Raw genomic sequence first — 12,379 nt, forward strand, 5'->3', positions numbered from 1 at the left:
ATATATATATATAAATATATACAAATATATACAGTGAAACCTTGACTTACGAGTGCACCAACTTACGAGTTTTCCGAGATACGAGCCGTCGCTCGGGCGGTTTTTTGCTTTGAGATGCGAGCCGAGATCTGAGTTACGAGCTTACGCCACCCGCCACGAGGTGGCCCAACGAGCGTTCCGGTCACGTGGTTATCTTGCCGTGCAAGCATCTCTGCCGTATATCACTGCTGCTTTGTTTTCGCATGTTGGTTATTTTGGAAAATTTCTTAGTTTTAACCATGGGTCCTAAGAAATTGAGTGACAATGGCAGTACTGAGAAGAAGAAGAGGATGATGTGCTTGGATATAAAACACGCAATCGTCGAAAAACATGAGCGAGGTGTGCGTGTTGTCGACTTGGCGAGGCAGTACGATCGTAGCAGTACGATCGAAACATTTTGAAAGGGAGGAAGAAACAAACCTCGTTGGACAGGTTTTTATTGAAACGCCCTGCAAGTGAAAGCGAGGAAAGGCAAAAGTCATCTCCTCCACCTCCGCCAGCATCTTCGTCTGATCTTAATACACTTAATAAAACCAGTTTATTTCTTTACATTGTGGCGGACACGGAAACTCACTGGCGTGGTGACATCATTCCGCGCACCAAGTGGGCGGGGGCCACGCCGAGGGGTAGGCGTGGCCTCAGGATATACACCGGGCGCGCAGCCCGGACCGGAGCGCGCCAGTGTTACAGTGAGCTCTTGAATAAAGACTCTTACAAATTACCGCGTTGTCCGCTTCCTCCTTGTTTACAAGCAGCGCGCGTAACGCCGCTTATTATGTACAGTATATACGAGGTCGTGCTTGTTTATACATTATTTCTTATTTATAAAGTACATTTTTCTTATTTAAAAACACGTAACAAAAAAAATTGGTGTGGTTTTTTTTTGGGCTGGAACGGATTAATAGCATTTCAATGCATTTTAATGGGGAAATTTAATTTGAGAAACGAGCAAATTGAGTTACGAGCTCGGTCACAGAACGAATTAAACTCGTAAGTCAAGGTTTCACTGTATATATATATATATATATATATATATATATACACACACATATATATATGTATATTGTTGCGTTCAAAACACACCTGGTCACAAGTGTGCCGCACTGACCGGGTCCTCAGTCGAGGTCCTCAGCATCATCCCGTTTCGGCCCTTCAACCTCAATACGGTCAGCTAAGGTGGGCCAGCAGGGGCACATACACATCCACATCCACATGCAGCAACTACACCTAGATGCATACATAACCCCAGCCAGTGCGAACGCAGACTACAACAACATATATATTGTTACAGATCGCGGTTAAGATGTTATAGACCGAGCGGTGGTGTAAAACCGCGACCTAACAAAACTCACCCGATTCACCCAGACTTTGGCCGTATCGCACCCTAGCTGCTCAATGAGGGAAAAGACAGAAACGACGCAATGCAAGAGGAAAAGGGAAGACAAAAAAAGGTTTGAAATACTACTACATTTATTCCTACTATTTACACACAAGCAAAAAGAAACAATTACGTTTATTTACAAGCACAAGACGCAGGTGACACAGTGCAAATTTAGCTTACCTACAGACTTAATTAAATACCCAGGGACAGAACAAACAAAACGCTGACTCACGCGGGGAATTGCTGAAATGGCAGGATGTGGATGGCTGGAGGGGGAGGGAGGTCCAAGGGGGGGTCATGCAGCACAACCGGCGCGTTCAGCAGCCGCCGTTCCTCTTCGGCCCTGCTCCAAACCGCCGTTCAGGCCCCCTTTGGCGGTTGGGTGGTCTGGCTGCTGCAGCCGCCGTCCGCTGCGTTCCCCGGACTTGTCTGGTCCAAACCCTCAACTCTGTCGTGTTTCTCTCACTCCTCACCACCGACTCCTCACCGCAACCAACTGACCACCGACTCCTTTTGCAACCAACTTCCGCAACCAACTCTTCTCTCTCAACAACCCTTCTCTCCTTCCCTGACCACTTCCGTTTTTGCGCCTTTTATAGCGCCTCCAGCGATTACGCCCCCGGCGCTTTGGACACGCCCATCGGGGGTGCTCACCTCGGCCCTGGTTGGTCGCGCGACCCTCGGGCTCCGCCCTGGATGACGACGGGCGGGCGCGCCCCTCCTCCCCTCTGACGAGGTGGAGACACGCCTTTCTTCTCCGACTCAAAGCCCATGGTCAATGGCGGTTATTGGAGGGGAGGTAATATGAGGTCAATGGTGGTTATTGGAGGGGAGGTAATATGAGCAATCGAGGCTCGGCAATGACGAGAGGGGATGTAATATGAGGTCAATGGAGGTTTTGGAGGGGAGGGAAAGGGAGATTTTTGGGGATGGGAAGGAAAGGGGGGATCTATTCTCTTTCACTGGTGCAATGGAGTACTTCAATTAATGGGAGACACAGCCTTACCCTAAAACACAGAATAAGAGATAACTATCAACAGGTATATTCTATTACTTGGCTGACGTGTATGCTTGTGGACTATGGGACGCCCTTTTGGTCTTTACACAGCTCCGGAGGCAGGAGGCACAGAATAAACAATAATCACAATAGTACAGCACACAATCAAAAAATATACAGTCCTCATATCCACAACACTGCACCCTCCTCCTCTTAGGCACATCCCGGGCCTACAACTTTTATTTAGTGTGACACGTAGGTGTAGTTCCCTCTACTTTTAACCTGACGCTGAGTGCGACAGTTTTAAAACATAAATAAATGTGTCCCGCTGCTCCATTGCACCCTGCCTAACAGACTTACGCCCACAGTTAACCGAATTGCGGAATGGTCTTCAAACTATACACTGACGGTGGGGAGCATTATCTACAATTGACGCTACTTTTATTTACAAAACTAACCCAGGACCTGTAATTGTTCTTTCTGGGGGGGAGACAGTCTGCTCTGCAGCGACGCACCATTAAAAGCACCCAAAAACGCACCAACACACCCTCAAGCACCAATCAGTGCAGTCACCACTGTTCATCAATAAAATAAATCCAACAAACCCAAACCCTGCAGGTGATCTCTTGCTCTTCGGCTCCCTCTGCTGGTTATTATTTTCTTCCAGATGTTGTCATTTCCTTTCATTTTCTTACTGGCGGCCTATTTGAGCATAAAATGAAATGCACCCAACGTGTCCATTTTTACTTTATTTATGGCCCACAGGGCCGACTAGTGTAGTTCACCTGTGGGGCATCGGTGCCCTGTGGCCAAGGTCCGCCAGCAAGATTTCGGGCCCTCATGGCCGGTTCCAGCAGAGGGGCCATGCCCCAACCCATGGGGTCCATACGTGGTGCTCGGCCACAAACATGTGGTCCATAATGTGGTGCATCGATGCAGACAGCTGGTTCTGGGAATTTCGGGCGCACAATGGCCGACCCACGCACGCTCCCCTCGGCACCCAATGGCGCACAGGTCATGTGGGAGACAAAAGGGGATAGACAAATGAGCGAGGGGTAAGGTCACAAGGGTACACATCAATAAGGCAATGCAAGGCGAAATGCGTACGGAGGGCGAAGTGAGAAAGCTCGTCCCTACCGTACGTCACCCCCCTGTCACCTACCCTTGCCCTCACCCCATATGTACAAAAATCTACACATTTACAAATTTGTCACTACTGTCACGTCTTCCCCATATTTCCTCTATACCAAATTCGTCACCACAATCCCTCTATCCAAAATTTGCCATCACCAAATTCATCATCAATCCTCATAAGGAGGGAGAGATGGAATCACGCACAATGTCACACCCACGTCATGATGCGTCTCACATTCCAAACATTTGCACCATAAAAATAATTAAACCATGGCATGGTGTGGAGTACCTGTCACCTCAGGTGAGTGGATGCAGATGGTGCGAGGAGATCCTTCATCCTAACTATTTTCTAAATGACTTTAACACACTTTACACTACCCGGGGTCTCTCCCTGCCAATCCATTGGCCAACTTACACTATGGGTTCTAAAAACCAACTCCCATTGACCAAACTGTGGTGCTTCTCAATTTGGGGTCTCACTCCCCCGATTCATCTCCCGGTGCCCTCGCACAATTTCTGGGCCGCGACGTGTAGCTCTCCCAACAGGTCTACCCACCTGCACACCTCCACCACTGTAGTTGCCACCCGAGCTTACCTAGCTCCTCACCCTAACCTATCTAACTGGGGGCAGCCCCTCTCCTGGCTCTGTCACCCCATGGTGCCCTCTGGCACTGGGCTACCCGGGTCCGTCCTCCGGATCCTCGGGCCCCATCCACAACAACTACTACCGGCTCCCAGAGCCCACCTGCGGCCTCACCTGGCCGACATCCTTACAGTGGTGGAGTGCCCAAACCAACTACACACACTAACAGGCTACACGCCCAGCCATTTCCACAACACTAATGCACCCATCCAAACATCATTCTTCCAACCGCACCACAGATGCCAATATCCAACCACAATTTACCTGTACCCTCTACCTAACACTTACACTACCCGCCCCGGGTATCCGTGATGGGGGTCCACTCTTCCCCCATTCACACCTTCGCACCATCCACTCCACTCCACAATTTCCACCATACCCACTCCACGACCATCCATTCCAATACTCCATACCATTTATTCCATACACCTGTCTTTCATTCACCTGTCGTTGCACACCTGTGCAATCCTACCTGGTGCCACCTGCACCCTCCTCCTCTTCCTGGACCAGTTGGTCAACACAACACACAATCACCACTACTCCCTCATACACTGCTCCACACACCTGTTCAGTTGCACACCTGTGCAATCACACCTGTTCAATTCTCACACACACGGCATCATCTCAGCTAACTACTCCCCTCTGAAACTTGCGCTTCCCAGTGGTTCCTTTAAACTATTGCGCTCCCACGTCATTATAATCCACACTAATCTACCTGCGTCCCCACTACAGGTATCAGTCACTAACTAAACTTAACGTTACCTAATGTCATCTTCTAGGGCCCTATCAAGATAACCTAACCCACCCGGGCTAGTTTTCACTGCCATACACCCCATAATCTATTGCTCCTTTGCCCCCACCTGTGAGGGATGGTGGATTTGCCATCCCACCACATCGGGGGTCTCTCACTATCAATTTTGTTCGTCCAGATTCCACAAGTCAAAAATTTTCTATTTACTGCCAATTCTACCCACTATTACAAATTTCGTATCGAATCACTACCATCATCATCACAGTCCGTCTACTTATTACATCCTCTCGGTGCGCCAATTCACGTCTACAGCCCGGCTTCGTACAGCCGAGCAATGAACGCGGGTTCTTTTGTGCCAGCGGCTGGATCCGTCCCGCATTCGGGGCAGGGACGGGGGCTTACCCGGGCCGAGATCCCACGCACCACCTCGGCGTGGAGCCATCCAATGTCCCGATCTCGACCTGCCGGCACGTCTCAATAGAAAGTGGTCGCCATGACGACCCTTCCTATCGGGCTGCCCGCTCCGCCTAGTGGAGCACGGACGCGGCCGTTCCAAGCGAGGCCCAGCGTGGATCGCGCACGGCGGTCCTTTCGAACCCGCCGTGGCTCGGATCCCCGCTGGTTCTCGCTGCACGCGAAGCCCGGCACGCACCGAGGGCCCGAGTCGGCTATAAGTCGTTCTAACCTTTAACCCGGTTATCGTCGACGCCTCACCTGGATGCTTACAAGCATACGCTACCCCTTTCATGCTCATACATGCAGCCGTTTCCATGCTCTTGGTCGTACCTTCTCTAACACACCTCGGTACACTCATTCCGCTCACCGACTTGGTCACACACCTGACCACCGAACACCTTGGCACACATTCGTCGCTCGCACACCTCACCAACACACCTCTCCGCGCCCCTTTCTCGGTCACCTCCTTTGTGACGATCACAGGTGTGCTCTCACCCGCACACCCAACCGCGTGCCTCACGACCAACTCAAATGTGCCTTCCCACACACGCTCTACCATTCCAGGTGTGCATCCTTCCATTCCAGGTGTACATCCTCGCTCACCTGTCATAACCAACTCACGCTCCGTTTCACTCTCACTACTCTCACCTCCATTCTTGACCGCGCACTCACCCTTACTCTCGACAGCACACTCTTTCCTCATGCACCCGTCCGTTACACACCTTTCTCGCGCACACCCTCCCGTTACATCCTCTGTAACACTCACCACAGGCATACACTTCCTCGTTACATCCTCTGTAACACTCACCACAGGTGTACACTCTCTCTTTACATCCTCTGTAACACTCACCACAGGTGTACACTCTCGTTACTTCCTCCGTAACACTCACCACACCGCGCTTCCATGTACCCCCTCGCACACGCGCTTCGACCGGCTCACTCCTGACGGCACACTCACTCCTCGGCGTGCACTTTTTCCTCACACACCCCATGGTCGGACATTCTCGCACACCTCTTTTTTTACACACCTGACCTGTCACACACTTCACCAACGGCCTTTCACGAACACCCGGATCCAAACCAATCCCCAAGCCGACTGAAGCTTTCCTCACATCATATACATTGCCACTCACCTCCGTACTTCGTCTCCGCACCTCCTTTGCCACCTGCAAACTCTTTATTTGGTTAGTGAGCATCACATCATGATTTGAACACAGACCTTGTACATATTCCATTACCTCCTCCTGGATTTCTCTCTTACTTTCTGTCCGTCCCTTCTTAATTTCACTCACCTCTTCTTCCACTTCCTCTAGTTTTTGTTTAACCTCTTTTATTTCTCGGTGCGTCTCCTCAAGTTCGTCCTCTAGGGCTACCGTGACCGTCTCTATGTGCATCCTCACCTGCCGGTCCTTTGTCTCCATTATCTCTGTCACCTCCTCCACCCTCATTGTCAGTTCCTCCCGTACCATCTGACATTGCCTCTGCGTCGCTATTAATTCGTTTTTAATTTCTTTTTGTGTCGCCTTTAACCCTCCTAGTACCGCAGTGTTCTTTTGAACCTGCTCCACTAACTTAGTTTGTCCCTCTGTCAGCTGCTCCACCTCCTCCGTCAGATCTTCTATTCCCCCTTGTAACTTAGCCGTATTATTTCTCACCTCTTTCTCGATACGCTTTTCGCCTCGCTTTACCTCCTCGCGTAGCCCCGAGACCTCCTCACTCACCCCTCGTCGTATTTCCTCCATCTGGTTCCCCATCTGTTCGATTTCCCGGGCGGATTGTTCCCCTATTTCCCGCAATTTGTCCTCCATCCTATTTTCTAACCCCATTAACCCATTTTTCACCCCCTCTAACTGATTCTCCTGGGCAGCCATTCTGTTTTCCACCCCCGTTAACCCATTCCTTACCTCTTTTATCCCGTTGTCTAACCCCTCACCGGTACCCCTCGCTTCGTCCCTCATTACCCCCATTTGGTTTCCCATTACCCCCAATTGCTCACTCTGAGCCCTCGCTTCGTCCCTCATTACCCCCATTTGGCCCTCCAATCGCTCACCCTGAGCATCCATTTTTGCCATCAGTTGGGTCAAGAATAATCTGAGGTCAAACCCGGTTTGCCCAGCGTCCCCAGCCGCCACCGCGGGCTCGCCCTCCGCGGCGCCGCTATTTTGGGACCCTTCAACCACGTGCGCGAGCGCGCCATTTTGCGCGCCTGATATTCCCGCAACCACATTGCCATTTTCCTCCTCCCTTTCTTCCCCGAAGTCCTGGGTTACTTCTAACCCCTCTATCTCTCCCACCGGCATCCCGTCGCCTTGAACAGCCATGGCGCGATTTCAAAATTCGGGTTTTACTTTATAAAACAAAACAAATTTCGTCCGCTCCAAATTTTGACCAAATTTTTTTTTTCTATTCGTTTTAAAAATTTGGTTCGGGCCTCGAATCCCACTCCCAGACACCAATTGTTACAGATCGCGGTTAAGATGTTATAGACCGAGCGGTGGTGTAAAACCGCGACCTAACAAAACTCACCCGATTCACCCAGACTTTGGCCGTATCGCACCCTAGCTGCTCAATGAGGGAAAAGACAGAAACGACGCAATGCAAGAGGAAAAAGGAAGACAAAAAAAGGTTTGAAATACTACTACATTTATTCCTACTATTTACACACAAGCAAAAAGAAACAATTACGTTTATTTACAAGCACAAGACGCAGGTGACACAGTGCAAATTTAGCTTACCTACAGACTTAATTAAATACCCAGGGACAGAACAAACAAAACGCTGACTCACGCGGGGAATTGCTGAAATGGCAGGATGTGGATGGCTGGAGGGGGAGGGAGGTCCAAGGGGGGGTCATGCAGCACAACCGGCGCGTTCAGCAGCCGCCGTTCCTCTTCGGCCCTGCTCCAAACCGCCGTTCAGGCCCCCTTTGGCGGTTGGGTGGTCTGGCTGCTGCGGCCGCCGTCCGCTGCGTTCCCCGGACTTGTCTGGTCCAAACCCTCAACTCTGTCGTGTTTCTCTCACTCCTCACCACCGACTCCTCACCGCAACCAACTGACCACCGACTCCTTTTGCAACCAACTTCCGCAACCAACTCTTCTCTCTCAACAACCCTTCTCTCCTTCCCTGACCACTTCCGTTTTTGCGCCTTTTATAGCGCCTCCAGCGATTACGCCCCCGGCGCTTTGGACACGCCCATCGGGGGTGCTCACCTCGGCCCTGGTTGGTCGCGCGACCCTCGGGCTCCGCCCTGGATGACGACGGGCGGGCGCGCCCCTCCTCCCCTCTGACGAGGTGGAGACACGCCTTTCTTCTCCGACTCAAAGCCCATGGTCAATGGCGGTTATTGGAGGGGAGGTAATATGAGGTCAATGGTGGTTATTGGAGGGGAGGTAATATGAGCAATCGAGGCTCGGCAATGACGAGAGGGGATGTAATATGAGGTCAATGGAGGTTTTGGAGGGGAGGGAAAGGGAGATTTTTGGGGATGGGAAGGAAAGGGGGGATCTATTCTCTTTCACTGGTGCAATGGAGTACTTCAATTAATGGGAGACACAGCCTTACCCTAAAACACAGAATAAGAGATAACTATCAACAGGTATATTCTATTACTTGGCTGACGTGTATGCTTGTGGACTATGGGACGCCCTTTTGGTCTTTACACAGCTCCGGAGGCAGGAGGCACAGAATAAACAATAATCACAATAGTACAGCACACAATCAAAAAATATACAGTCCTCATATCCACAACAATATATATATATATGAATGAATGAATGATCGTTTTAAGGCCATTTTCCCCACTAGAGCGGGGGTTAGCCTTGCGGGCCCCATGACAATCATGGTTCCCTGTTTGAGGCAATGTTTTTTTAATGGCCGGATGCCCTTCCTGACGCCAACCCTTAGTCGCCTCTTACGATGCGCAGGGATACGGTGTACCTATTCTAAATCGGGGTACACACCGTGATCATTCATCCCAGCAAGCTGGTACTCAATTTGCCGACCTCGGAAGGATGACAGGCTGAGTCAACCCCCCTGGCGTTAATTCAGCGATCGACCGGGATTCGAACCCAGGATCCTAGGATCCCAAGCCGGCCACCCTAACCGCTAAGCCAACACCAGGCTACATTGCATATGTATGTAATTTTATAAACTTATTGCTGAGGACTGCTCTCTTGAACTAGTTCGAGTCTATCAATTTTATTGGTGGCTAGTAAACTTTGGTTGTATATGCAATGCAGTCACATAACTCTGGGAAAATCTTGTTTGTGTTACTGTTGTGCCAGAAGTACTGTTGAGCTGTACCATTGCTGTCCTTTTGAGTATACAGTATTTATGCATGCTTTGATTTTCTGGTTTTTGGTGTCCATGTGTAAGCGTTTCATGATATTGTGGATTTTGTTTGAATTATTGTCCTATTTACCTGGCAGGGCTGCAGCTGACCTTTTTCACGGGGGTATATGGGACGTGTCTTGGTGCAACAAATCACTTGGCAAATGCTAAGAGTCTCATTGGTCTTTCTGGCATACTTATTGGCATTGGAGAAATAACAGGTGAGAATAACAACCATGTGTTTGCCTTTTTACTTATAAAAGTAATATTTTGGCAAATCAGAGTGTATATATATAAGTAAAAAGACAAATCAGAGTGTTGCGGATCTCCTCGTCGGCCTTCCCCTTTACCAAGAGGGGGTTAATCCCCTTGTCTTTTACTGACGGACGGGATCCGGGGGCTATGACGTCCTTCCCGGACAGCGTTAGGTAGGGTTTTTAGGACTAGGGATTCGCTATTACCTAAGTACTAACGCTGCCCGGAAACGAGGAAATAACTCCCGCCCGAATCACGGATGTTGATGTAATACGCCGAGCGGATAGCGATCCGCGATCCGAGCTGTTAACCAAAAACTAAACCCGATTCTAAGCGGTTGTAATCGTGCCGCGTTTACCCAATGGAGGAAATGACTAAAACGGTCGGACCAAGAGGAAAAGGAATAACACAATAATTTATTAACAATTTGTACACTAAGAAGAAGAGGAAGAAAAGTAATGTACAGTGAAGAGGAAGAAGCAGATACACAGGGCAGCCTTATACAGTCTTATACTTATTCCCTGGACACGGGCCCGTTCACACTCATACTCACTCTCAGACTCACTCACACGGGGATGTAGATGGTCGGGTTGAGGGTCCAAAGATGGCGTCCACAGCTCGTCCGGTCCCCGACTCGTACCGTGCAGGCGATGGAAGACGGCAGGCAACTCTCCGCGTGGCGTAGGCGCGAGGCGGACAATTATATATCGGCGGATCGGTTAGCGGTTATGTTGGCTCACGGCCGCGTATGTGATAGGAATGCTGGCGCTTGATATTCGCTTACCGCAAGCCCAAGCCAAATTCCCAATCAGCGATCTCCAACAAGCCCTTCTTTACCGGGCGCCTTTCTCCACGACTCCTCACAATGCGCTCTCTCCAACAAAGTCCTTTAGCACGCTCGCTCCCTTCGAGTCCTGCCGCAATGAACCTTCCCCAACGAGTCCTTTAGCGTCAGACCTTTCAACGCAGTCCTTCAAACCTCTGCTCATACTCGAGTCCTCAATGCGTTTCTCCTCATAACTGAGGTGGGGGCCTCGCGCAAAGGGTTTTATTGCCACGCCCAGCGAACCCTCTGGAATCTCTCGCCACACCCTGTCAGGCGATCTCACCCGAGCCCTGGTTGGTTGATGAGGTCTTACCGGCTCTGCCCTTGATGGCTGCCTGACGTGGCCACACCCCCACCCTTGCGCTCCGCCCCCTTTTTGGGCCTTACCTCGTGGCATTTGGGCTGGTTCGAGCGGAAGCCCAAGGGCAGCGAACGCTACCGGCCCAACGCGTAACAAACCGCGAGGGGCAATGGGGTGCAGACAGGATGGTGCTCAATGGAGTCGATTGGAGGGAGGGTGCAAACTGAACGGGGCCTACTCTTATTTGTTTTAAACAACGCAGGTGCAACTATTGGAAATGGCCTTATCCTAAACACATACTATGAAATAACTAACGTTCTAAGGTGACCTACGTGTTGCTTGTGGCCTAACTATGGGGTGCAACCTTTAACCTTTAATGATGTTACCTGTGTGGGTTCTCAAAACCACAACACTGCACCCCTCCTTTCGCCAGGCTCGTCCCCGAGCCGAACCACATACCAGTGAGGATGGCCGGCTCTGATAACTGGGTCAGGACTACCTTTTAAATTAGTGTGACACTCAGGTGTGGTTTTCCCTCTACATTAACTCTAACACCCTGTGTGCGACAGTTGTAAACACTAGATATGTCCCACCTGCTGCGTTGTGTACTATCTAACTGACTCACGCCCACAATTAACCGAATTACAGAATTATTTTCAAACTACACATAAAGCCGGTGGGGAGCATGTTATTTACAAGACTACCAATTATTTACAATACTACAACCCAGGACTTGTCTTTTGTGGGAAAAGAGAAGAATGTTTGAAAAGAGGAAACCCCGAATGCACTGCACTGCACCAATACACCATACACCCATATGCACCTAAATATAAAAAATGCACAAAAAGCACCATCGCCAAAAATGCACAATCATCACAATGCACAAAAACATTTCAAAATAAACAGTGATGATGTCTTGTGCTTGGCTGCTGGGCCGATGGATCTTCTTGCTTCGTGTTCTTCGGTGTGCCATCGTTAAACTTAATGTCTTCTTTCCCTGACACACCAAAGGAAATCAATAAAAAGTGCACAAACCGTGTCCGCTTTTTATTTTGGCCAGCAGGGCCAGCTTAGGTGGTCCAACTGCATGGCATTGGGGCCACTTAAACACAGTGGTCCGCAGGGCAAGGTAATGTTTGCCGCGATTGTCTGCCCAGCAAAGGTGCCAGGCCACAGAACGTGTGGTCCATATGGTGTACTGGTGCAGGCAGCAGGGTGCAGCGCAAAGGTGCGGCCGCACCGCTCTGGACACCTGCACACTCCCCTC

At 50.2% G+C, this 12,379-nt stretch overlaps 1 protein-coding gene across 2 annotated transcripts in view; it reads left to right on the forward strand.

Annotated features, from left to right (window-relative positions):
* The window catches only part of LOC137433492 (UNC93-like protein MFSD11), a 290,101-nt gene that overhangs the window by 252,775 nt on the left and 24,947 nt on the right, over window positions 1–12,379 (forward strand). For both annotated transcript variants that reach the window (XM_078785282.1, XM_078785283.1), the window contains one exon: window positions 9,829–9,951. In XM_078785282.1, coding sequence (XP_078641408.1) covers window positions 9,829–9,951 — 123 coding nt within the window. The remainder of the gene's footprint in view (window positions 1–9,828; window positions 9,952–12,379) is intronic.

The sequence above is a fragment of the Myxine glutinosa genome, chromosome 10 (genome assembly GCF_964187855.1).
Source record: "Myxine glutinosa chromosome 10, kmMyxGlut1.1, whole genome shotgun sequence".
Classification (NCBI taxonomy): domain Eukaryota; kingdom Metazoa; phylum Chordata; class Myxini; order Myxiniformes; family Myxinidae; genus Myxine; species Myxine glutinosa.